Source organism: Ictidomys tridecemlineatus, chromosome 5 (genome assembly GCF_052094955.1).
Source record: "Ictidomys tridecemlineatus isolate mIctTri1 chromosome 5, mIctTri1.hap1, whole genome shotgun sequence".
Lineage (NCBI taxonomy): Eukaryota > Metazoa > Chordata > Mammalia > Rodentia > Sciuridae > Ictidomys > Ictidomys tridecemlineatus.
Window position 1 is genome coordinate 174,266,168 of NC_135481.1, and position 26,807 is coordinate 174,292,974.

Sequence of the window (26,807 nt, forward strand, 5' to 3'; positions counted from 1 at the left end):
GAGAGATAGAGAGAGAGAATTTTTTAATATTTATTTTTTAGTTCTCGGCAGACACAACATCTTTGTTGGTATGTGGTGCTGAGGATCGAACCCGGTCCGCACGCATGCCAGGCGAACGCGCTGCCACTTGAGCCACATCCCCAGCCCCGTGATGGGCCTATTTATAAAAGTTGATTAATACACCCTGACCGTGACTTCAGCAATTTAGTTGAGCCTTCAAATGCAACTTTCTGTCAAATTTTGGGAGGCATGGCTCATTTTAGTCCTCAGCTATTGGGAAAGAACAGGCCTGGAGACAAATAGAGAAGGAGACCTGAGGGTGGATTCCTGAGCTCTGGCCCAGGCTGTACTGAGGAGCTCAGGTTTAGATGACCTTGGGCTGTGGAGGGCCTGCTGACACACTGGAGAGAACTTGCCTGGGACTCCTGAGAATTCTGCAAATGCTGGTGTCCTACCCAAGTTCCTCAACAAATGATAGAGACATGTCTCTATCAACCACATGGCGGGGCATCCAGTGTGATTCAAAGAAATAGAAGGGAAGGCTCTGCTGCAAAAAGCCTGCTCTAGTCATGGAGAATGTGCAGAAGCCAAAGCTTGTAGATGAACTGTCACTCTGCACAGCAAACCTTCAAGGATCAGCTCCTACGCAGTGCAGGGTGAGATGGAGAGAGATGAATGCTCGCCAGCAGCAAAAATCTAACTTGGCAACGAAAACTCATCTAACAACAGAGAGTAGTTATGGTTGCCAGGAGCTGGGGGTGGGGGACTTTGGAGTTAAGAGTTTTATGGGCACAGAGTTTCACTTGGGGAAAGTGAAAAAGTTCTGGAGTAGATGGAGGTGACAGTCACACAATAAACAATGTGAAAGGAGTTAATGCCACTGAATTGCACACTTAAGAAGGTTAAATGGTCCATTCTATGATATATATACACATATATAATTGGCATATAATTAAAAATAAAAAAAAAATGTAAAAACCTTGCTCAGCAGTGAGAAGCTGCTGAGGCACACTGAAGTAATGTTAAAACCATGTTGAGACAAAGACAGCACTGTACAATATGGTAGCTGCTAGTCACATGAGGCTGTCCAAATTTAAGTAAAATTATACAGAATAGAAATGTCATGTCTTAGCCAGGCAAGGTGGTGCACGCCTGTAATCCAAGCAGCTTGGGAGGCTGAGACAGGAGGATCATGAGTTCAAAGCCAGCCTCAGCAAAATCGAGGCACTAAGCAACTCAGTGAGACCCTGTCTCTAAATAAAATACAAAATAGGGCTAGGGATGTGGCTCAGCAGCTGAGTGTCCCTTGAGTTCAATCCCTGGTACCCCCCCCCAAAAAATGTCACATCTTCATCCTCACTAACCTCATTTAAGGGCTGAATATGTGACCCGTAGGTGCTCTACTAGTCAGTCTAGATATGGAATATTTCCATCATGCCAGAAATTTCTACGGGACAGCACTCTTCTAGGATTAACCTATGGGGATAGAAATCTGGACCATGATCACCTCTTGGGAAGGTGTTTAACTGGAAAGGGACAATAGGGGACTTTCTACACAGGTGTGCAGGAAGAAAACTTTCCCACTGCCCTCTGAGGATCTTTGGCTAGACCTGGGAATAAAATTGACACAGATTAACAGAAGAAAAGTATATAAATGTAATAAATGACACAAGTGCTCAGAAGGAAATGAAGACCCAAAGAAGTGGCAAAAATTAAGTTGTACAAGAGAAGCAATTAATGGGAGAATAGCTAAAATGTGTGGGGAGACTAAAGGCAGAATTCTCCCACCATTTACTCCCGGGCTCTGCAGAAGGAAGGCTCCTTTCCTCCTGATACAAGGAGGACAGCTTTTACAGGGGCGTTTTCTCTCCAGCTTTCAGGAAGGAAGGGGGAGGTCAGAAAGCTCTTCTTGCACCTGCTGTTTCTCAAATGCCTTCAGCTCCAAACAAGTGACATATTTCAGGGTGGTAAACTCTGCCACCTTAATTTGTAGTACTCTGCATCTTGCTTGGGTGTTTGTTAAATCAGCATACATGATTTTTGCAACTCACTAATCTGTACACTTAAGATCAGTACATTTTATTATGTTAATTAATAAAGAGAGTAGTCATCTCCCACAATAGGCAGTAGGTGATGGACAATGTTCCACTTACCCTGGGCTCTGGATCTGGGCCCCCTGTGCAAGAGTATTTTAAGCATGGTGGAGACTCCAATTTAGGTCTCACACACTCTACAGATGCCCCTGATGCTTACCCAAAGAGAAGATGGCCCTAGGACAAATGGCTGCTGCTGGACTCATTGGGAGGCACAGGGTCTCCAACAGGATGTCTTCTGAGACACTGTCAAGAATAATGCTACAGCGCAGCATGGTGGCGCACCCTATAATCCCAGTGAATCATGAGTCTGAGGCAGGTGGATTGCAAATTCAAGGCCAGCCTGGGTAACTTAGCAAGACACTGTCTCAAAATAATAATAATAAAATAATAATGATGATGGCTGGGGATGTAGCTCCGTGGTGGAGTGCTTGCAGAGCATACAAGGATCTGGGTTTGGTCACTGGTGTTGGGGGCAGGTGGGGGGACAAGGGTAATGTTGCCTTTCTTTATCTGGTACCTTTTCATAGTGAGCTTAGAATTTAACCCCTGGAACAGACTTGGCTCTTCCCTAGTTGACAGTGGTCCAGAGTAGCTGAGACATATCTCCAAGTCCTTCCTAAGTGCAGATCATGGGGAACAGAATTTTTTTTCTCCTGTTATGGCTCCAAGGTACAGAGGAAACCACAAAATGATGAGCCAGACAGCCCTGAGCACATTTCTGGATGTTTGTGGATTGGTTTCCTGAGGCTATTGTAGAAAGTTGCTGCAAACCTGGTGGTTTAGAACAACAGAAATTGTCTCAAGAATTCTGAAGGCTGGAAGTCTGAACTAAAACGAAGGCCTCAGCAGGGCTGTGCTGCCTTCACACACTCCTGGAGAGAGCCCCCCCTCCTCGGCTCTGCCAACATCTGGGGGCTGCCATCATTCCTTGGCTTGTGGCCTCATCACTCCAACTTTCAAGGCCAGCATCTTCAAATATCCCAGCTCCATGGTTACATTGCTTTTTTTTTTCTGTAGGTAGAGGTGAAGTCATGTGCTTTTTTTTTTTAAAAGAGAGAGTAAGAGAGAGAGAGAATTTTTTAATATTTATTTTTTAGTTTTTGGTGGACATAACATCTTTGTTTGTATGTGATGCTGAGGATCGAACCTGGGCCACATGCATGCCAGGCGAGCGCGCTACCACTTGAGCCACATCCCCAGCCCTAGTCATGTACTTTTTTGATACATGAAATAATATTTAGGGCCTGATCTGATAATCCAGGATAATCCCCCATGTCAAGATCCTGAACATAATCCCACTTGCAAAGACCCTGAAATCTCTGAGAGGCCATTTTTCAAGATACCACATGCAGCCATAGGGAAATTACCAACATCTCTAAGCCTCAGTTTTCCCTCTATAAAAGAGGGCTAAGATTACAATGTAGTGTCAAGATTTGATAAATCATTGTATGCAAAACAACCCACCACTGCATTTCCTGCAGTTGAGTCATCTACCTGTGACCTTGTGGGATGGTGAAGAGTCCCTTCTTTGACCCTCAGGGGCAGTACAGTCCCATCTTGGCCATTGGTTGACACTGTTTTGTGACTCCCCCTAGTACCAGGGGTCACTGTTCCTGGCCACCATGATCTAATGATCGCAATTCCCAACCCAAATATCTGAGCCTGTGGAGGTCTAAGGATCATTCTTGGGCCCCAAACCATCTGAGAGATATAGTTTAGTTTAGATCCAAACAGACTAGAAACTTCCTGATGTTCAGAGAAACAATGAGAACAACAGAAGAGAAAGGTTGCTACTGGTGTGGCTCAGAGAATTCTGGCATGCCTGAGGCCCATGGCTGTGAATGTTGTGTTTGAAAGGAGTCAAGGGAAAGGGGTTTCTGTTCCCTTCCACTTGGCCCTGGACGGTCTTGTGTTTTCTCCTGCTATGGCTCCAGGGTACAGAGGAAACCACAAAACGATGAGCCAGACAGCTTGTGTGTGTGTGTGTGTGGGGGGGTGTACCTTGTACATGCGAGGCAAGCACTCTACCAACTGAGCTACTTCCCCAGCCCTCTGGAAGGTCTTCAAGTCTCCTGTATTAGCTTTTCATCACTGTGATGAAATACTCAAGAAAATCAATTTAAAGGAAGAAATTTTTATTTTGATTCATGGTTTAAGAGCTTTCAGTGTCAGTCACTTGGCCCCACCCATTTGGGTCTTTGGCAAGGCAGAGCGTCATGGCAGGGAAGAGCTGCTCATCTTATGGTGGCCAGAGGGCAGACAGCGAGTGCACAAACACATTCGAGGAAGGGCCAGGGACAAGATGAACCCTCCTATTAGCTATTTCCTCTAACTAGGCTAGGCCCTACCTCCCAGTTTCCATAACTTCTCAACAGTCCATTCAATTATGAACCCATCAATGGATTAATCCACTGATGAGATGACGGTCTTCACAATCCAGTCACTTCCCCACATTCCCACCTCTGACCATCGCTGCACTGGGCCCAGGCTTCCAACACAGGAGCCTCTGGGTTCATTCCAGATCCAAACCGTAACAGCCCCTGAACTTTTCCAGAGGGAGGCATGATGGACATTTTTAAAGATTGTGAGAACTGAGAAACCTTTCCTCTGGGAGTTAAGCTAGGTGATTAAACTTCCAATGAACTACTGAAACATTCCGCCATGGTTCTTTCCCTCATCTCAAGCTGGGACCACCAAGATTCCAGGTGTCCTGATTTCAGGAATCGGGGGCTTCCATGACACTAGTGGTTTTCCAAATGTAGTTCCCAGGCCAACAGCATCCCTGGGGAACTTGTTAGAAATACAGATTCTCTAGTGACATCTCACGTCTGCAAAATGAGAAACTCGACAGTAAAGACCAGCAATCAGTTCTACCAGGCGATTCCCCTGCACACTGAAATGTGAAGACCCCTGTAGTCATTACACGCGCGCATGCACACACACACACATACACACACACACACAAGTGGCTGATTAACCAGCAAGTGCAGCCTTTGCATATTGAGTAATCTATGAGTTTGAGGATTGCATTACCTAAGAATCTTTCCGTTTCAAGCAATGGAAAGTCCAACTCAAAGAATGTATTGCCCCAAATAATGGAAAACTTAAGGGTCATCCAGAATCAGACACTGCTAGATCTACTATCATCAGAATTTTCTTTTAATCAGTAACGCACCCATAAATATTCAGGATTATCTAACTGTGCTGTGGACTGAACAATGCCCCTGCCAAATTCACCTTGAAGTCCTAGCCATCAGTGTGATGGTATTTGAGGAATGGACTTTGGGCAGGAATTAGGATTAAATGGGGTCATGAGGGTGACAGAGACCCTCACGATGGTCTTAGCATCTTTATGAGAAGAGACACCAGAGAATTCTCTCTTCTCTCTCCTTCTCCCTCCCTTCTTCCTTTCTCCATTTCTCTCCCTGGGACTCCTTCTCTCCCTCTTCCACTGCTTTTCCCTCCTGGGTAAGGAAACAAGAAACTATCTATTACCAAGGAAGAAAGCCTGCATGCAAATCTAACTGCTGGCACTTGATCTCAGAATTCCAATCTCCAGACCTTGGGAAAATGAAACTTCTGTTGTCTAAGTCACCCAGCTTGGGGCTGGGGGCATAGCTCAGCAGTAGGGTGCTTTCCTTGCATGTGCAAGACACTGGGCTGAATCCCCAGCACTTTGAGGGGGAAAGAAAACAAACAGCTTATGGTGTTTTGTTATGACAGCCCAAGCTAAAGCATTCTGTGTGAGTCTGATACTGTCATGGTCAGAATGTCTGTGTCCCCTCCCAAAGTCATATTTTGAAATCCTAAGCCCAAAGGTGATGATATCAGTCAGTGGGGCTTTCAGGATGTGATTAGGGCATGGTAGAATTAGCGTCCTTATGAAAGAAACTGGAGACCCCTCACCACTTCCGCCCTGTGAGCACACAGTGAGAAAGTACTATGAGCCAGAAAGCAGAACCTCACCAGACCTGGAATCTGCCTCAGCCTTGGACTTCTCAGTCTCCAGAACTGTGATAAATAAATTTCTCTTGTTGACAAGCCACCCAGTTTATGGTGTTTTTTTCTTATACTAACCTGAACAGCATGAGACATATACCCACCCCTAAATCAATCCTCGTATCTAAGGAGACACACAGCATGTGGCCAGATTTGGGTCAATGCCCTCTCTGGAACTGCAAGTGATGATAGTTCTACTTAAACCTTAGGCCAAAGAGTGGAGGAGTGCTTCCCCCAAATGAAAACCAAAGCACTATTTTCAAAAGAAAGACAAACACCACAAACATCTGCCATAGAAATGTATAACATTTTCAACGAGGGATCTCAGTTCTACTACTTCCCTTTCCCCAAATCTTCTACTTGGTGCCGTACTCAGCACAGGCTCAATCATGCCCTGACACAGCAACGCACCTCACCCCCCCCACCCCTGTCCTACTTCCCATCAAGTTTAGGACCTTCAGAGTTGGCCTACTGCCCTCATTTCCCCCACAAGCAGAGGATGGCCAGTCCAGTGCTTTGTCCCACCCCAGGGCTCTTCCATGCCACACACTCTGAAGCTGAAAGTTCCCACTCCTGAAGGTAGTGGGTTTTCTGTCCATAGAGGTGTTCAAGTAGAATCTGGGCAGCCTCCTGGAAGCACCTGGAGAGGAGATTGGAACATTTGGGCAGGATGGAGGGGATGTCTCTAAGATTCCCTAAGCCCCCTGAGACTGCAGGAAGGCTCAGATATATCCACTCCATCCACTGGTGAATGCCTGAAATGTCATCATTAGCCTAAAGTTTCAAACCTTTAGCCTAAATTTTTAAATTACAGAGTGAAGATACTGTCAGTCACTTACAGGTTTGATATTTGGAAAAATCTAGAAGTTGTTCTCCAGGAAGCAAAAGAAGAGAGCTACAGGAGGTCAAGGGGGAAAGAAGAGCTCAGGACTTCAGGCAATTCTGCCTTGGCATGGGCCTCAGACCCCAAAATGTTAGACTCAGAGCCCCTTCAGAATGCACACTGGGCTTTCAGAAGCACTGGATTTCTTCTTTTAACGTCAAAGCACAGTCTCATTGTTTCTTTTCTTTTCTTTCTTTTATTTATTTATTTATTTATTTTTGGCGCCAGGATTGAAGGGGGGAGGTGGTGCTTGAATACTAAGCCACATCCTTAGCACCTTTTCTTTTTTATTTTGAGCCAGGGTCTCACTAAATTGCTGACGCTGGCCTCAAACTTGGGATCCTTCTGCCTCAGCCTCCAAAATCTCTGAGATTACAGTGTGCACCACCATGCCAAGCTCATAGTCTCATTGTTTCTTATGCTACATTGAGTCTTGCATGCTCCATGGCACTAACAACAGGCTGACTTCAGTTGTAAGGGGAAGAAGGCCCAGATTTGGTGCTCTTGGCTCGGTACTGGGCTGAGAAGCTGGCAGTGACCAGCCCACCTGCTACTTACCTATATAACCAAAGCTTGGCCCGGAATGTACATTGCCCAAACCTTGCAACCAGTGGGAAGTGAAGCTGGGTCAACATCATGGCTCTTTGGAGACCACAGACACATCATTTCTCCTGCTGGAGTGAAAAAGTGACACCTTGTTTCCTTTGGTTGCTGTTTTTGCTTTGTATATGAAGCCCCTCCCCTTTTTTATTGTGGTAAAATACACATAATATAAAAGTTACTATTTTGACCACTAAAGATCAAGTTGTCCAGCTTGGTCTCCAACTTGGGATCCTTCTACCTCAGTCTCCTGAATCACTGGGATTACAGGTATGCACTACCATGCCTGATGAGAGGTCTTTTTTAAAATCCAAGGGGCGGGGCTGGGATGTGGCTCAAGCGGTAGCGCGCTCGCCTAGCATGCTTGCGGCCCGGGTTCGATCCTCAGCAGCACCACATACCAACAAAGATGTTGTGTCCGCCGAGAACTAAGAAAAAATAAATAAATGTTGAAATTCTCTGTCCCTCTGTCACTCTCTCTTAAAAAAAAAAAAAAAAAAAAATCCAAGGGGCCAGAATCTGCCTCTGGTGGATTGGAGTAAGCACGCTGCACCTTCTCCTCCAAGGATTGCAGCTGGACAAAATGCATGCAGTAGCCAAAGGAACTCTTAAAAATAAAACATTTCAGATACACTTGGGGAACAAAATCAGAGTTTAAAGTACCTCTGAGCTAGCAACAAGTTTATCCTTATTTTTTTCCCTCTAGTATTTTTCATCTTGGACTCTTCAGGTTGAAAACCAGAAGTACATACCAGGGCAGACAGAGAAAGCTTCAGGAGTGGCTTTCTATTTCTAGCTCAGGACAAGAAGCAGAACAAGGTCTCCAAATGTCAAGAGTGGGAGAACTCTCTTTTTTTAAATAATTTTTTCTTTCACTTGTACCCCAGTCCCCAGAAATCCTTGTGAAGGTGGCAGTGACAGCAAACAGTCTGTACCTGCAGGATCCTAAATTGAGAGAAATTAGACAGCCTGAGCCCAATCTAGTCAATTGCCCGCTAACACAAAGACAGCACAGGTTTTTTAAAAGGCTCTGAATATTACTGTATGATACTCAAAATGTCTAGGATATAATTCAAAATTACCTGACATATGAAGAAATGTGAAAAAAAGACCAACATTAACATGAATTCAACATCAATTCATGTTAATGTTGAAATGACACAGCTGTTGAAACTATCTGATAAAGTCTCTAAAGCAGGTATTATAAGAATGTTTCAAAAAATAAGGACAATAGATGGGGATGTATCTTGGTCATGGACCACTTGCCTGGCTGGCACATGCAAGACCCCAAGCTTAATCCCTATGCTACAAAAAAAAATAAAAAAAAAGGAAGAGGAAGAGGAGGAAAGAAAGAAAAATAAGAACAAATCATCTCAAAACAAAGGGAAGGATGGAAACCTAAGCAAATAAATAAAACAGAAGGAAGAGCAAAGTGGAAGTGTTAGAAGTAAAAAAAATTAAAACTTTCTTAGAGGCAGAGGATGTGACCCAATGGTAGAGCATGTACTTGGCAGGCACAAGGCTCCAGGTTCGATCCTCAGTGTGCATGCGTATGTGCGTATACACACATACACACACACACACACACACACACAAATGCTGAATAAGTGCCCCTTGTGTTGCCCAGCACACATGAATTCTGAGTCCAATTCATCTTGGACCAACGTTGCATATTGCCACCAGTAGCTGAAATGATAGCCACATGCCTTTTTTCCTTTTACCTAGTAAGAAAGCAATAAGAAAGAGGTGATGCAAACATGAGGATCTTGGGAATCCTCACAGGAAGAGCGAAACAGCCTTTTATCTATGGATTTTTATAATTTCTGTTGCAAAGGCAGGACTATGTTTTGAATAGATGCCCAATTCAGAGTCATGAACGACCACATGAGCACAGGGTGAAAGTGAAGCAAGTTTCTTCCTGCTGGGCTTCAGGGGAAACTGGATGCAGGAATTCTCTCACCTCCTGGTGGCTTTCTTGCTTCATAATTTGTGCTTTCTGCAGTCAGATCTTCTCTAGGTGGTAGGGTTAGTGTCCTAGCAACAGCTGGGTTTGCTCTCTTAAACTTTGCTTCTCAATATCCATTCTTCCTGATTTTTAGTTGGGCATATGTCCACCTAGAGTGGAAACTGTATTTACCAGCCTCCCATGTAGCTAAATTTGGTCACATAATGGCGTTGTAGTCAATGAGGTGTGAGGGGAAGAGAAGTACGCAGCCTCTAGGTCATGTCCTTAAAGGAAAGGGGTTGTGCTGTCACTCCTCCTTTCCCTCTTCCCACTGTTCGAAGGAGAGCATGTTGGAGAACCATCTGGGACCATACATATGAGGGTAAGAGTCTAAGGACTGAGAGGCAATAAGAAGCATGGGTGCCTGGACAGCCCGTGAATTCTTACCTGCACTGAACCATCTGCCTCTGGACTGTTACATGAGAAAGACAATAACTTCTCATTTCAGCCATTGTTGTCTCGGTTTCTCTTACAGCTTATGTCCTGCTCTAAAAATTGACAAGGCAGACACAAACTCAACTGAAATTCTAGGGAAGGGGATGTAGACAATGAGAACAGTGTCAGAGAACTCTGAGGTCCTGTTTAAAACACTTACAGGAGCACAAACAGGGAGACGAGAGAGGGATTAGTTCACATCTGCCTCCCTAGGTCTTAAGACAGTGCCACAAGGTTCTCTTCTGTCTCCCACTCTAACATGCACTTGTACAGCTGGCCAATGCTTTAGACTTTTGCTAAACCTGGCTAACGCAGGAAAGCATTTCACCACACTCCAGGCTAAGTCATGACATGACACCATGTATTGCTCTCATTGCACTTAACGGAACCGAAACTTTAATTTATGTGGTCATTTAATTGTCTCTTCCACACCAGACTGTAAATTCTTTGAAGTCTGGGAATGAGTATATTTTTCACTGCTATGTCCCAAGCATCTACCGCAGTGCATGATAACTGATAGGTGCTCCATCAGAATATGCGATCGTAAAGTTGGGTGAAACGAATGGAAGCATCCGGACAGGCTTCATGCAAGGCAATGTAAGCACTGCCTCCTCCTCCAAAGAGAAGCCCAGAAACTTGAACCACTTACTGATCGGTAACATGACACACGTGCACTGCCTTCTCACAGCCACCCACTCTGCAGGGATGCAGGAGTGAACCTGCTCAAAGTCACCCTGTCAGTAACTGGCCGAGCCCCAGTTGTTACTCCTGCTTTTCAGCTGGGAAACTCGGTTGAGGCGATGCCTGCCGGGCTGGAAGCCCAGAGGAAGGCAGGGACGGGCGCGCCGGACTGGTCTTCAAACACAGCTGCATCCGGGGGCTTCGGGGCTTCCGGTTCCTCTGCATGGCGGCCTGGGCTTCCGGGACGTGCGCGCCGCGTGGGGCGCGCACGCAGGGCGGGGCGTGCGGGGGCGCGCGCGTGCGCAGGCGACGCGCGGAGGGACGAGGCAGAGCAGCGGAACCGCCGCCAGGTCCGCTCACGGTCCACGCCGCCCGTCGCGCCGCCCGCCCAGCGTCCGCCGCCGCCACCACCATGGGAGTGCAGGTGGAGACCATCTCCCCCGGAGACGGTGAGTAGGGCGCTCGCGGCCCGCGGCGCTCCGCAGCCGAGCCCTCCGCTCACCCGGCGCGTCTGTCTGTCTCCTCAGGGCGCACCTTCCCGAAGCGCGGACAGACCTGCGTGGTGCACTACACCGGTGAGTGGGGCGCGCCCGCGGGGTGGGGGGCCCGGGCCGCGACCCCCGGCCCGGCTGCGGCCGGCAGCCGCGGCCTGGGGACCCGGGGCGTGGCGGCGGCGAGGCCCGCGTGGCCCGAGGCTAAGGCCTGGGCGGTGGCCGCGCCGGGAGGGTACAGCCTGGGGCCTGCCGCACCCGGAACAGTGGGAGCCGACGTTTTCGAGCGGTGACTCCGGCCAGGCGGTACCTCGCCCCTCCAAAGCGGTTCTGTGCCTTGGGTATTGCCTGTGTGCCCACTGCACAGATGAGGAAACTGAGGCTCGGCGAGGCAAGTCCCTTGCCCAAGGTCACCCGCTCACGAATGGGCCGAGCCCCGGCCAGGGACCCTTGGGGAGAATGTAGAACATTTCTACGTCTCGATGGACGCCTTCCCCTGGCCCCGCCTCTCCTTCCATTGAAAATAAGAAGGACGAGGTAATTGAAGGCAGCGAAGTTGCCCCTTCCGCTCGGGAGTCGGGATGCGCCCTTGAGCCACGGTTGGAAAACGTCCCACTTCCTAAGTCCCTACTTGGTGTTTCGATATGGCCGTGGAAGAAATGGATGTGCACGGTCTTTTTCTTCTCTTACTTTTGAAAACACTGCAAGCCTCACTGATGGACCAGGATGACCAAAAACTGCACGTGTTACCCGCCCCCACCCCACCCCCGAAATAGAGGTTTTTCTCATTCCCATTTTAATGAAAAGGCAACTGGAGGCTCGGGGAGGGTATTGTTATACAGTGATGTTAAAGCCAAAGGGAAGTTTAGACCCCTTAGCCAGAATTCAGACATCAGAGTTGCGCATCTTGGAACCATCTTTTATTCCCTGTCCTTAAAAGGTCCTCGAGGGTTGGGTGGGGTGGGGGAGGGGAGGGGCTGTTGGCTCCAGGACTGGAGAGCTGAAGCCACAATTGAAGTAAATAACCTTTCCTCCCTCTCCTTCCCATTTATCCCTTTCCCACCCTTTCCTCTATCCCCCACCTTCTTCCTCTGTTTCTTCTGCTCCCCCTTCCTCCTCCTCTTGGGCAGTTCTCCTCCCTCCTCTTCCTCTTCCCCTTCTCTTAGGGCAGTTCCGCTCCCCCTTCCTCCCCCTCCCCTTGGGCAGTTCTGACCAAATTGCTCTGCCCTCCTCTTCTGCATCATGGAGGAGCCCCTTCTTGGGGAAAATGACTTAAATTAGGAAGGGAAAAAAGGCAACTAACATCCTCCCTCCTGTGCCCTTTTATTTCTCTGGCCCTTCTCCTTGAGTAGAAATGGAGGCCAGAGGTGGACAGAGTTAAGGACTAGAACCTTTAAAGGGCTGCCAGAAAGGGAGTATTGAGATCCATCTCTGAAGGGAACAGTCAGTCTCATGTTGAACAAAAACTGGAAAGTGATTTAAATGACTGTCCTTGTAGACAGCAGTCAGCACCTGTGCCTTGGAGGTCTAGGGAGGAACACTCGTCAGTTTGGTCATTTTTGATCCACATGTTGAGAAGAGTATTTATTTATGCTTTATTTATAGTGTTGGGGTGAGTGGGCAGTTCCTTGAATTCCTACAAGTTGATGAGGAGGTACCTTCTACTGTAGCCTCTCCCCACCTGTTTGCAGGTGGCCACACTAGGTGGTTTGGCTGCATTTGTCCCACTCTCAAGTCTGCCCCTCATCTCTGGCTCCCCTGTGTTTTGATACTGCTGAGGACCTGACACTGGTATGGAGGCAGAAACAGTTCACTGTGTCTCTTGATGAAATGTCCCCACACAGCATGCCGAAGCCTTTTAGTAAAAGAACAGATGGCCGTGGGACCCAGAACACCATCAGGGCTCTCAGTGCCTCTTCAAGTCTGTGTTTTCCTCGCGGGTGGCACCCACCCACACGCTCCCAGAACAGCAGCAAGACCCTGGCATGCATTAGGACAAAAGCTTTCTCTTTTATTTCATTTTGATAAGCTCTACAAAGACGCCTTAGTGAGAAGCCAGCTCTGCCTCATGTTCACAGAATAGGCTGTTCTTCAGCAGGCAGGCGGCTTTGTTCCCGTGGGTCTTTGCCACCAGCCTCCCAGGAAGAACCTGTTTGAGACCTGTGGGGGCGTGGGAGGAGGGGGTAGGCACTGTGAGATCTCATCTGTAGCAGTTTAGGCTTTTAAGTCACTGGGAACAGAATCCATCTTGAGTGAACATGATCAGAAGGGAGGGTTATTGTAAAGATTTGGGAGGGGGCTTCAAAGGCAGGAAGCCCACTGTGTCTTAAGAAGAGAGAAACATTCTCAAGATGCCCCTAGTTTTCATCTCTCCCCCTGCCCCTGCTTGTTTGTAATCCTGTTACAGATATGCATTCTTCTGCTTCTCCCACCTGATGGAAGGTGCCAGTTTCTCTGTCTCCTTTTGGGTACCCAGTTCAGATTATTCTGCTTATATGATTGATGGTTACAGTTGCTGAAGTGGAGGATCTAGCTGACCCAGGTTTAGGTTAGAGGTACAGTCCTGACCATGTTAGCTCTGGCCATATGTCCACTGTTGTCGGTTTGGGGTGGATCCAGAGAAAGAGCAGGTAGTAGTAAGGTGACAAATTCCCCCTCAGCCACCAGAGCACAATAGGGTGTGATTTTACCCCTAGGATATTTTAAATGCCACCAGTTAATGGCCTTGATGTCACTCTCAAGGCTCCCACTTGTGCCTCCCATGCCCTCTAGCAGAGCATAGCATGAGCAAGGTTTTAAAGTCCTACATCACCTCTGTGTAGTACCATAGGGAAAAGGAAAACTTTCCTGGCAGCATATAAGCCATCTCCTATAGTGTGACATGCGTTGATTAGGTGGGAGGAGGTGGGGAGGTAACCACCAATTAAGTGCCTTGAGAATGAAGCTGATTCTCAGAGCCCACTCCCTGCTTCCAGAAGCTTTGTCATCTTTACTGTTGAGCTTTCCCTGGCACACAGCTAGGTTCATGTCCCTTTTACTCACATCAGCAGGCCATGTGCCTGCCATTGTGATAGCAACCTCAAGATTGAAGAAATTCTTTTTTTATCCTTTTAAAAAGTAGCTTGACATCTCGTCCTTGAATTTGGGCTTAAGTCATCCATAGCCTCCTGGCTTCTGCCTGAGAGAAGCTGAGAGTCCCCCAGCCTCAGGTCTTTAGGTGTCCTCCTGGAGGGCTTCTGAGGCTCGTCGGGCAGGTGTGTGCTTTCCCGAAGCTCCCTCAAGCCTCTTGCTTTTCTCTCGCCTCCATTCCCCCTCTTCTCTATTTCCTGCACTGCCCTGCTGCCTGTTTCCTGTTTGATGAGCTGGTGTCTGGAGGAAGGCTCACACACAGCAGAGATGCCTCAGATGGCTTCCCCCAGATGGATGCAATCTCAAGGCAGACAGGCTGGAGCTGTTGGGCAAGGATGTGACAGGACTTTTTCCTTCCTACACCAACAGGCCAGGCATGAAACATGGCCAGTGAACTGGGTAGACAGAGGCCTAATCTAGTGGGACTCAGCCCATGGCAAAGACTCCCATGATAGTGTGACAGTTCAGGTATTCAGAGACACTGTGGAGAAAGAAAAGCAGGAAAAGGAGTTTGCTTTTAATGAGGGTAGTTGAAAAGGCCTGTGATAAAGTGACATCTTTGCATCTTTCAAAGGAAGTGGGAGTGTGAGCCTTGTGGCTGTCAGGGAGGAGCATTCCAGGTAGAGGGGAAAGCTCGCACAGGGCCAAACCTGGAGGCTGGGGTGGGTTGTGGCAGGTTGTAGGAGAACATTGGCTTTTCCTCTGAGTCAGGTGGGAGCTTTTGGAAGCTCTTAAGTTGACTTGGATTTTAATTCTTTCCTTTGTGGCTTCTCTGTAGACAATGGACTGTGGCAGGGTTAGGGCAGAAACAGGACCCAGACTGTATCCCAAATGTGTACCAGGCCAGGCCATAAGCAGAGGTGATGCCAGGTGGATAGTGATCCTGAAAGAGGTCGGAAGTCCTTTTAGGGATCGGAGCTCATCTTTTGCCATGTAACAAGCTCTGAGAATGTGAGCAAGTGGTCCTGTCCTTCTCAGCTTCCATGTGCTACCTGTAAAGTGGAACCAACAGTGAGGAGTGGCTGAGGGTGTGAAGCTGGGGGCATATGACAGTGATCATGTCATTACACATACTGTCAGACTCCCTGTGTCCCAGCACTGGGTATTGTGCCCACTTGGCTTTGGTGATGATGAGAGTGCGACAAAGAGCCAGGGTCTTGACACAACTCCTTGGATAGCCCAAACTTTCATGCCACCTCTTGCATTTGGTGTGTTTTTCATGTGGCTTTCCATGCATCTTGGTGCATTTGTTTGGGTGATGGCCTCCTCCTCCTGTTTTACATATGAGGAAATAGGCACCCAGGGAAGGGAGATGGGCCGAGTGGGGATTCATCTGAAGACATCGTTCCCAGTGTTCATTGGCTAAGAATGCTGCAGCTGTTCTCTTGCATTTGAGGACCAAGGGGGGTTTATTAGTTGTGGTTGTGGCCAGCACTGAATCCGAAGGGCTGGGGTTGGCCTGTACCAGGCTATATGAGCAGGTTAAGGTACCAGTCCTATTTCTCCTCCATTCCCTCAGCATGGTGAGATGTTAACACTGTGGAAATAGACTTTGCTGTGGAAGCTACTATCTCTTTCTGGGAGTGTCATTTTCAAAATCACAACACAAATGTCCTCATTGTCTCCTATAAGTAGGAGTGGATGACAGCTCCCTTGTCTTAAATGATCCAGAGGCTTTGTTGCATCTTGTGTGTATGGCAGCTCTTCATGGAGAAGTTTTCAGAGAAAGAAAAATGAAAATAGAACAAAGAATACTGACATGTGCTACCACCTAGATTCCAGTTTTATCATAAATGCCATTTCTATCTACTCATAGGAAAGGAGACAGCAGCAGTTCTGTAATCTGTTTTTGTGCCGAGCCATTTTAAGTTGCAAACATCATGACATCTTACTTCTCTGAAGTCTGAAGTCTCGAACATACCCCAAGAATGGGGTTATTCTTCTTATCCTTCTCCTTGTCACCTCTAAGAAAAAGTTTTAAATGATTTAACAGTATCTAACACCAAACTCATTGAAACCACCCCAGGTTTCTTCAGTGTTTTATCCTTTTTTTTAAGACTCCCCAGCTCCATTGTTCACTCATTGCAGTTAGATGTTCTTTCTGTAATCTGAATCTATGAGTTTTGCACTATTTTATTATTTTCGTTTTTAAAATTTACTTTTTTTCTTTTAAAAAAATTTTATTATTTTTTCCCACATCTTTAAATTGGTGCATTATGTGCACTATTTTTTTCTTAATGACCCTGATTTTTCTAAGGCAGCAGGCTAATTATCTTACAGAATGCCCGTATCTGTCCTGTTGTTTCCTCCTGGTATTGTTTAACTTGCCCCTGTCCTCCCCCTCTTGGTTTCCTGTAAACTGCATGTTCAATGTTAAATGTCTGAATAGACCCTGGTAAGTACCACTGTTTGTGATGCTGAATTCCATCTTGTTTGTAAAGGTACAATTTTCCCTTTGCAAGTAGCAGTGATCTGTGAGTGCAGACCTGCGTCCTGCAGACACCCTGGTGGTATTTCCACTTGTGGAGAATTTTTACCAGAAGACTTTCTTTTTTTTTTTTTTTTTTTCAGTAGCATTCACAAAGTGGCAATTATTAAAATTTTCTCATTCCTTCTTTTAGTTGTCTTCTATAAGAGAGGGTAAGGCAAATTCCTTCATTTTAAATACTATTTTTAAAGTGAGGAATCAAACTCCAACATTTTTTTTCCCTCTGTTTTAGTATACTGTGCACTCCTAAAATTTCCAGAGTCTTTAAAAATCAATGAAATTCTTTATATTTGTCTCATTGTCCTCGGTGTGGAAAACCCATTAAGAAATGAGCAACAAATATATCACTTAAGGTAACTTCAAAATAATAATTATGGCTGGACACATACCTATAATCCCAGAGGCTTGAGAGACTGGAAGGAGGATCACAAGTTCAAAGCCAGCTTCAGCAACAGCAAGGCACTAAGCAGCTCAGTGAGACCCTGCCTCTAAATAAAAAAATACAAAAAAGGGTTGGGATGTGGCTTAGTAGTTAAGTGCTCGTGGGTTCAATCTCTGCTACCAAAATAATAATAATAATAATGTTTTTAGAGGTCTATTTGGAGAAAAAGTAATAGGTGAATGATTATAGTGTTTGAAAAACTTTTTAAATGCATTGTAAAGATTTCATAAGCTTTATTACTAAGTTACTTCTAAATGCTGAGCTGTGAAAAGTATTATGTACATAACTGATACATAATATAAGAAATACATTCATTACTCTCTAGAATTAGGCTGTCTCTTTATTTCAGGGAATACACTGTATTTCAAATTATTAATGGTGGAAAATAGCTGTTCTCTGCAACAATGTGTACTGCATAGTGATGTGTTGGTGTAATGCCTGGGTATTCTGGGCCACAGAAATGATGCCTACCTGCCCTCATTATTCTCTGTTCATCAGAATTCTTCTTTGCTTCTCTCTGACTGCCTTGATTTTGAAGAGATTAACCTGAGGAGCATGTCCATGTGTGCCAATGTCCTGTCCTGTTTATAGGATGGCTTGTATATATGTAAAGATACTGTATTGTCCTAGTACCCAGTTATTTTTAGGACTAGCTGTATTTTTGTTGTCACTAATAATAAAGGGTACATGAGCTTCAGATTATGATTTCCAACCTATTTTAATACCTGTATAATTGAAATAGTCCCAGAATTGAGAAGTTGGAATTGATTAATCAGTTCCTTGATTTCACTGCTCTGGTTTTGGTATCAGCCATGGCCAAAGAGTTCTGGCTCCTTTCAGAGGGTCCCATTGACATTTTTGAACAGCCTTATTGAATATAATTTATATACCATAAAATTCATTCACCCATAGACTGTAACTTAAACATTTTGGGGGGTTGAAACTGATTTTTAAAGTATTAATGGTTTATTATGTCCATAAACTGGGAATCATTTTTCTGCTTTGTAATTTTCTCTTCCTGATCCAAGAACTCAGATCACCCTGGCCTCCACTTGGTTCTTTGGACACAGCCAGCCTTTCCCCACGGTGCTTTGCTCCGTGCTTAGGTGCTGCCACACTGCCCCCACTCCCATTATGTACTTGGCAAGCTCTTTCCCAGTCTTGATATCACAGCTTTTCCCCCAACAGACTGAGGCCAGAACCTCACTGTTGTTCTCTAGAGTCTCCCCATCAGTGCTTAGCATTGATGTACTGTGGTATCGAGGGGGCATTCAGTGACTGTTTGAATGAGTCAGTGACTATTGAATGAGTGGCCAATTTGGACTTGGCATTAGACTAGCTGGGTGGACAAAGCCCACATTTCTGTTATGATTGGTATTTTTCTATTTCCTTTAAGTTAGAATGAGAGAAAAATATTTATTTATTTTTGGATTTTATTCAGTCATATGGATTAGTAAAATTGTGACCACTCCTTTCTCTTGTAACCACTGCACACCAAAGCTATTGCCCAGCTATTCAGGGAAGGTGTCAGGAGATGAGAAAAAGCCTCCACCATGTCCTTAAGATGTTTACCCTGTAGGGAATGATCAGTACCCTAGCAGTACAGGTAGGCCTCAGTGAGAAAGTGGCATTTGAATAGGGAGACCTGAGGAAGGTAAGGGAGTGATCCATGTGACTATTTGAGCGAGAACATTTTAGGCAGTGGGAATAGCATGTGCAAAGGCCCTGGGGTGGGAGTATGAGAACTTTCAGAACAAAAAGAATTTCTTTTTTAGTATTAGGCTTCACTTGTGGAGTATCCCATCATAGTTCTTACAAAAACCAAGTTTGACCTTTTTTTTCCTAAGTAGAGCAAGGACTATTGTAAGAGATCACCTAAATGCTATACCTTTCCAGATTTTTACAGTTTCTTTCTCTAAACATACAGTGGTCTGTCGTCTGTGCAACGTTATTCACTAGCTGTACTTTTTAAATGACTTGCCCATATTAAGTCTTTCCACGCAGTCAGCTGGGACTACTCTTTCTAGTCACACTCACATTTTATTAATTTACATATTATTTAATTATGTCATCTGTACACAATTAGTGTAACTGCCATGAATGGGTTTGGAAGCAAATACAGCTGACCCCCCTCTCCTTGTTAAGCATAAAGAACCCTTATGGGAGTGAAGGAGTGCACACAGCTAAAGAGGCGGGAGGGGAGTTCTCCTCCCCGCCCTGCTGGGGCTGTTACACGGTGGTAGGTCGCATAGGAGTTTCTGGTAAGGTGATTCGGAGTCTCTGTGTCTGATGAGGAGAGGGAAGGAAAACAGCTAAGCCATGAAGCCGCAGGCACCTCAGCCACACAAGGAGGTTCTAAGTGGCTTTACATGAAAATCTGCAGAAAAACTTGTGTTCAGCTGGGTGCCCCCACCTCTTTTCAGTGTGTATGCTCAAAAGTGTAATTCTTTAAAGGTATCTTCAGTCCCCTTCTATACTGTACCCAGTAGAGGGTACGTGGGAGCTCTGCCTTCCACAAAGCAGAGTACACTGGAAATGACTCCATTTCTCTTGAGTTATTAACGAAAAATAACCCAGTGGTCCTTGCAAATCTCCAAGTCCTAGTTTTAGATCTTAACCACTGCTTCTGTGGCATGGGCCAAGGACCCAGGACACTTTGTCTGCCCAGGAGCTGCTGGCCAAGTCTCCCTCTGCCAATTCCTTCTGAACAAGAACATGCTCAAGCAGTAAGTGGCAGGAAAGTGCCTACTGCTATGGTGGAGAGGGACTTGAAACTCCGCTAAACCCCTCTTTCTTTTCTCTCCAAGGATTTGAGTCTGCGTCTTCCCCCAAGGACCTGCTAAACAGTTGGGAGGAGACCCAGGTGAAGGTGATGTCCACTCTGCGTGCAGCCATAGCTTTCATTTCTTTCATGGTCTTGCACATTTATCTGGAGGCCCCCAGAGTTTCATGTTTTTCTCACTGATGAGTGACTTCAAGGTGCTGAAAGTAAAGGCTGCCATTCTGGTATTACCCCTCAGATTCTTCTTACCCATAAAGGGAAGAGGGTCTAAATATGGAAGCCTCTTACTTGTCCTCCTGATTCTTAAAAATCACACAGTGAAACAAAAAGTGCTTGTGAATGCCAGCATTGCAAGTGCCAAGGGCTAAGCTGAGTGCCATGGGGACTCCAAGTCCAGATCTGTGACCTCAAGCTACATTCAGTCCTAAGAGCCAAGACTGAATACTTGAATCAAGAATGTGGAGCTCTTCCAGGCAGTTTCTGGATCATGAGGTGCGGTCTGTGTGTAGTCAGAAATGAAAGTGGCGGGTGCTGTCAGGATAGCAAGAACTACGGGGGTGCTTTTTGCTGAGCATGGCCTTTTGAGCCTAAAGAATGCCAGCTGTCTTGTCCGAACCGCAGCCTCAGTTGCCTCCTCCCTGCAGAGTGTGCTTTCTCTAGGAAATTACAGCACTGACGTGGAGGTGACTCCACTGCTCCAGGGCTCCAGGACCTGGCACAGAAGACCTCCAGAGTTAAATTGGAGCAACTGCTGAGACTTCACCTGCTGCCTGCTTTGCCTTCCCCCTCCCAGACTTTTCGTCCATTGCCAGGATGGATATAGGAGCTAAGCATAGGCAGAACTTTAGAAATGTCACTACCTACTTTTTTCTTTTTCTTTAAAAAAAATTGTTGAAGCTAATTGACATCCTTTAAAATGTACAATTTCATAAGTTTTGATGTTTCTTTGAAATCTCTGTTTTCTCTAAAAATCCTTCCTCTTTACCCTCCCCTAGCAACTGCTGATTGCTTTTCTGTCAGCAGAAATTAGTTTTCTTTTTCTGAAGTTTTTCTATAAATGGGATCGTGCACCATTTATTCTTTTGTCTAGCTTCTTTTAGTCAGCATTATTATTTTGAGATTCATCTGTGTCATTCCAAGTATCAGTAGTTTGTTCCTTTTTATTGCTGAATATTTTCTACATTTGGGCATACTTATTTATCAGTTCACTAGTTGGTAGATTATTTGGGTCATTTACAAGTTTTTGAACATTTACATGCAAGTCTTTATATGGACATAGCATGTCCTTTCTTCTTGTTACTGGCTCAGTCAGTGGTAGTGGCCATGTCATGTGGGAGATGCTGTTTCTGCAGTAGTTGCCCCATTTGCAGTCCACCAGTGGCGGGGAGGTTGGGGTGCAGGTGAGAAGTCCTGTTTCCTCACCCCCTCCTCAGGCTTTGGGCTTCAGTCTTTTAGTTTTACTCATTCTGATCAGTATTAGTAGTTAACTCTCTTGGTGGTTTTAATTTGCATATTTGTAATTATTAAGAAAGGTTGAAGGTCTTTTCCTGTGCTTGCTTGCCATCATGTACATCTTTTTCAACAAAGTATCCATTTAGTGGTTAATTTTGGTATTTCGGTATGTACTTAGGATAGAAGGCCTTTATCAGAAATATGCTTCGTGAAAGTTTTCTCCCAGTCTGAGTCTTTTCGTTCTCTTAACAGAGTTTTTTTTTTAATACAGAAGTTTTTAATTTTGATGAAGTTCAGTTTACTCTTTTATGAGTAGTGCTTTTTTACATTGTATGTAAGAAATCTTTGCCTAACCTAAAATCACAAAGATTTCTTAGCTTTTATATTTAGGCCTGTGACCCATTTTGAGTCAGCATTTGACAATGAACTATGGATGCAAGTTTTTGCTTTTCTATGTGTGCATTTTTAATTTCATAGTTCTCATATCTGGAAATTTGAGTCTTAACATCCTCTACCATTTTCTCCTCATTGTGGGTTATGTTTTTCTGCCTCTTTGGATGCCAGATATTGTGAATTTTGCCTTTTGGAGTGTTAGATATCTTTATTCCTATATATCTCCTCAAGCTTCCTACTGAGGAGCATTTACTAGTACTAGATCCTTGTGAGTCTGCTTTTGTGATTTGTTAGCAGTGCTCAATTTAGGGCTGATTACTTTCTGCTACCTTACATTCTACCCAGTGCCTTGTGAACCACGTGTTTCTCCTATTCTGTCTAGTGAAAACAGGCACTAATCCCAGCCCTATGTGAGCACCGGGCTCTGTTTCCTCTAAAGCTTTTAGATGGTTCTTTTCCTGAACTTAGTTTCTCCAGACATGTGCACTTGTTGGTACTCTGGTGAATATTCAAGGAGGACACTCTGCAAACCTCTGCAGGTCTCTCCATAGCACTTTCCTGATAGTCTTAGAGTCTGTGGTCCTACCTGCCTTAGGTTCCCTTCCAGTTGCTGAGCCTAAGCCTCCCCCTGGAAATTCCCAAGGATGTAAGCTGGAGCAAGTGTAGGCTTATCTTTTTTTTTTTTTTTAAGTTGTAAATGGACTTTATTTTATTTACTTATATGTGATGCTGAGAATTGAACTCAGTGCCTCACCCATGCTAGGCAAGAGCTCTACCACTGCTTCAGAGGTAGATCTGAACCTTTTCCTCCATCTTGACTTTTGACCACCTGCTTCTTTATGTCCTGCAATCATTGCTGACCAGCATAACTCCCACTCCAGAACACTGTAGTGCACACTCATTCCTGCCTCTTGACGGGTACCACTGCTTACCCTCCTCTTGGCCTCCTCCCCCGAGTCTTCTCACTCACTCACATCATACTAGGGTTTGTTACTCCCCATTGGGCAAGCCCTTCTTCAAGTATCTCCTTATCCTAGAGCTTGTGCCAGTTGTGTGACATCCACTCAGACACATACCACCATTTTTGAGAATTTTGCTTGGCTTTTGGACTTGAAATATGGGAGATCCTCTCCTTGGGCCTAAGGAATACCCACCCCACCAGCCCTTCTGTGAAGATGAAGTCGGGGGATTGACAGATGGTAACTGTGGTCAGAAGTTCTGGAGTATGGTTACATCCTCTTCCCAGAGTCAACAGCTCATCTTGAAATAGAATAGGAGAATCAGGATGCTAGGCAGATTCTGCTTCCTGGCTTTTATGATTTGCTGAGGTAACAGGGAGTGGCTTTGTCCCTCAGAGTCCCACACAAGCTTAAGAGAGCAGGATTTAGAGGTCTGCACAGACCCAGAGTCTCTGCACTGAAGAACATTCTCACCTCCGGAGTGGATGGGGTGTAAGAGAAAAGTGTAGGGAGTCTGTCTCAATACCTTGTGATTTTTCATTGCAATCAGAATATGATCTTGCCCAGGACTGGGCCATGCTCAGATTTGGCTTAAAATAGGATAATTCACCTGTAGGTATACTGTATTTTTTAAACTATGGGTTACAATCCAATTCTTTTTAAAAATGAGAAGTGTAGCAACCATTACCTAGAAGTTTTGTTTTGTTTGTACCTATATAAAATATATCTACTGAGTCCTGGCCTAAAACACTGGTCTGGTTATCACAGGTCAGTGATACCACTTTGTGATCTTGGTTGTCAAGTTCCATTTCTTTATTACTTTATGTCAACTGTACATTGGAGTGTGCTAAATAAAATTTTTAAAAGCTTAAACTCATACCAGTTAGGTTGTATTCAGCTTTAAGTAACAGAAAATGTGACTTAAATCCTCAGGAGGCTGAAGCAATAGGATCATAAGTTCAAGGCTAGCCTCAGCGTTTAGGCAAGATCCTTTCTCAAAATAATAAATTCTTTAAAAAGGACTGGGGATGTTGCTCAGTGGTAAAGCACCTCAGATTCAATCCTCAGTACAAAAAAAAAAAAGCAGACTTTTATTTTTAGTTTAGGTGTTTTTTTTTTTAGTTGTAGTTGGACACAATACCTTTATTTTATTTATTTATTTTTATGTGGTGCTGAGACTCAAACCCAGTGCCTCACACATGCTAGACGAGCTCTCTATCGCTGAACCACAACCCCAGCACCCAACTCCTTTTTTAAAATAAGACCTTTTAGAGCTGTTTCAGTTTCTCAGAAAAATTGAAAGGAAGGTGTGGAGATTTCCCGTGTGTCTCTTGGCCCCTTGCATGCATAGTCTTCCTTCCCCATTTTTTCCATTCCCCACTAGAGTGCTTTATTTGTTAAAATTGATAAACCTATATCATAATATTATAATCACGTAAGGACCATAGTTTACATTAGGATTCGCTCCTGGTGTTGTTCATTCTTTTGGTTTGGACAAATGTGTAATGACATATATCCACCATTATAGTATCATAAAGATTATTTTCACAGCTCTAAAAATTCTCTGTTCCATCTGTTCATGCCTCCCTCTCCTCCTAACTCCTGGCAACCACTGATCTTTTTAGTATCTCAATAGTTTGCCTTCAGAGGACACTATGATCACCTCAGAACCCCTCCTTTTTCCCCCAGTTGCTGGGCATTGAACCCAGGGCCTCGTGCACGTAGTAAGCAAGCACTCTACCAATGAGCACTACCCCAGGCTGTTTTAGTTTAAATTTTGAGATAAGGTCTTGCTAAGTTGCACTGGCTGACCTCCAACTGGCAGTCCTTCTGCCTCAGCCTCCCAAGTAGCTGAGATGACAGTCATGTGCCACTATATGCCACCTAGAATGTAAGTCTTAAAGGAGGTTGCTTGGGTTGGTTCAGAGCCCTGGTGCTCTGGCCTTCCCCTGGTTATAAGGTAGCTACTGTAGCTTCAGACGTTACATGCTCACTTGGCAGCATTCGGCTGCGGGGAGGGTAGGGGCTTTTTACCTCAGTTTGTTCTCTCTGCTAGTGAGGCAGAACTTTCCTAGAAGACTCTAGTAGATGTTCACAATAGGTGAAGTAGTGCCTAAACTAAGTAGGTCTTAGTGCCCAAACGGGCCCGTACGCCTTCACACCAACATAGGGAAAGGCTTGCTTAATCCAGTTCATCTAGCCGGGGCTCTTGCTGCTCCTGGAGGGTGATATTCAGTCAGAAAGAGGAGCCAGGAACTACCCTTCATCCTGTGCTCCAACTCAAGGTCTGTTCAAAGAAGTACAGACCAGGAAGAGGCTATTTCTTGTTATTGGTCCCCTTCATGGTTCACAGTTCCCATTGGGCTAAATAAAGGCTTTTTACTAAGATACCCTGCCGTTGACTGCCTCTGACCTTGGCTAGGTTACAGAGTTTTGGAGTGGGTTTCCAAATTTCTGCTACATGCAGCCTCGAGGTGAATGGAAATGCTCCCTGTCTGTTCAGGAAGAGGATTCTGGACATTATAGCGGTTCATTGCCTTACCACTAAGCTCAGTTGTGTTGGGTTCAGTGCATGAAGCAAAGCTTGCAAGGGGTACGTGCACAGTGGCATTGTGGAATTGGGAAACTGCTTTCCTCTCTCTCGCTTACTCATTTGTAGAAGACTGTTCTAGTCCTACAGCTGGTAGTTGTGTACTAGTGAAGGGATGAGCTAAGTCTTTACCACAGCTCACCAGTTCTGGAGTGCCAGCTCCTGCCTCTACATGGTGTTTTTCTCTCTTATCCTCAGTCCCAGGCTTTAGGCAGTATCCGTGCCCACTCTGCCCCAGGACATCTGTCTCCCCTCCAGCTCTCAGGACAGCAGCACCCACCCCCAGTCCCATTTCCTATTTTGTTAAACTCCACATAATCTGGTAGTTGTGATAACATTCTCAGTTCATCTCTGCTTTCCTGTCCTTATAAATATTGCCATGTTTTTTTTAGGTTGGGATTTCCCTGCTTCCCTAAACATACACAGCAGAATTTTGTTTGGGTGAGTCGTTTGAATGATGCTTAGAACCCTGGTGGTTGCCTATCCTCAGTTTCCAGTAAAGCCAGTGTTGTGTCAGTTGTACATCAACAGCTGGCCCCATCCCATCTGGGATTCTAGTGTGAGTTTCAGGAACTGGGTGGTGTCAGCTATCACAAGTGGCTTACTTTGACTTCCGGAGAAACCGGTGCTGATGGTGTGTTTTGGAAAGGGGAGTTACAGATGTCTTTTCATAGCTCTCGCCCTCTGGGATCGCCATCTCTGGAGTTCCCCCTTTTGTTGAAGGGTGCCATTGTGGTTTGGCTAGGGAACAGTCTAGTAGAAAGAATGCAATATTTGGATTTATAGTCTAAATTTACTACTTCAAATTACTTCACTTCTCTGCCTCAGTTTCCTCATCTATGTAACCTGGGATGGTGCTGTGAAAAGAATTGAATGAGTGTGTGTGAAGAAATGAGCGCCAGAGGTCTGGTCACCACTGAATCAAATAAGTAGGACGAAAGCTGCACAAGTTCTTTCATTCCTCTGGTTCAGCCCATGTGGTTCCTTTTCTCAGGAAGATTATGACAACTCAAAGCCTGCCTTGTTATTGGTCCCCTTCATGGTTCACAGTTCCTATTGGGCTAATTAAAGGCTTCTTACTAAGATTTTTACTAAATAAAGGCTTTTTACTAAGGGTCCAGATTCCTTGATGGAATACTCTGTGGTATGAGAGGGGTTCTCTAGATGAACTCCCAGTCACCCCAGCCTGGAGAGCAGCAATATATGGGGGTCACACTCAGCTGCAGAGGGGATCATGGAGTGGCAGTGGTGGAGGGGTTTGCCTCATTTGAACAGTGAAAGAGAGGTTATTACATGGTATATGTTAAAGGTACGGGGGAATTAGGGAAGGAGGGTTGCCTCTTGCCCAGTAAGCCCTGTGTGAGCCTAAAGTTGTTCTTAGT

At 45.3% G+C, this 26,807-nt stretch overlaps 1 protein-coding gene and 1 long non-coding RNA gene across 3 annotated transcripts in view; one reads left to right on the plus strand and one right to left on the minus strand.

Annotated features, from left to right (window-relative positions):
* Positions 1-11,270, minus strand: LOC144378083 (uncharacterized). Of its 2 annotated transcripts, XR_013439610.1 has the most exons (3): positions 10,668-11,270; positions 7,537-7,652; positions 1-6,735 (listed from the first exon to the last, which is right to left on the minus strand). It is a non-coding gene; the product is annotated as an uncharacterized LOC144378083 (long non-coding RNA). The 2 variants fall into 2 exon arrangements; XR_013439609.1 differs by having other exon boundaries at positions 1-7,652.
* Positions 10,908-26,807, plus strand: part of Fkbp1a (FKBP prolyl isomerase 1A) — a 22,598-nt gene continuing 6,698 nt past the window's right edge. Inside the window, 4 exon segments of the mRNA XM_078051552.1 lie at positions 10,908-11,051; positions 11,053-11,091; positions 11,094-11,148; positions 11,227-11,274. Coding sequence (XP_077907678.1) covers positions 10,923-11,051; positions 11,053-11,091; positions 11,094-11,148; positions 11,227-11,274 — 271 coding nt within the window. The 5' untranslated portion in view covers positions 10,908-10,922.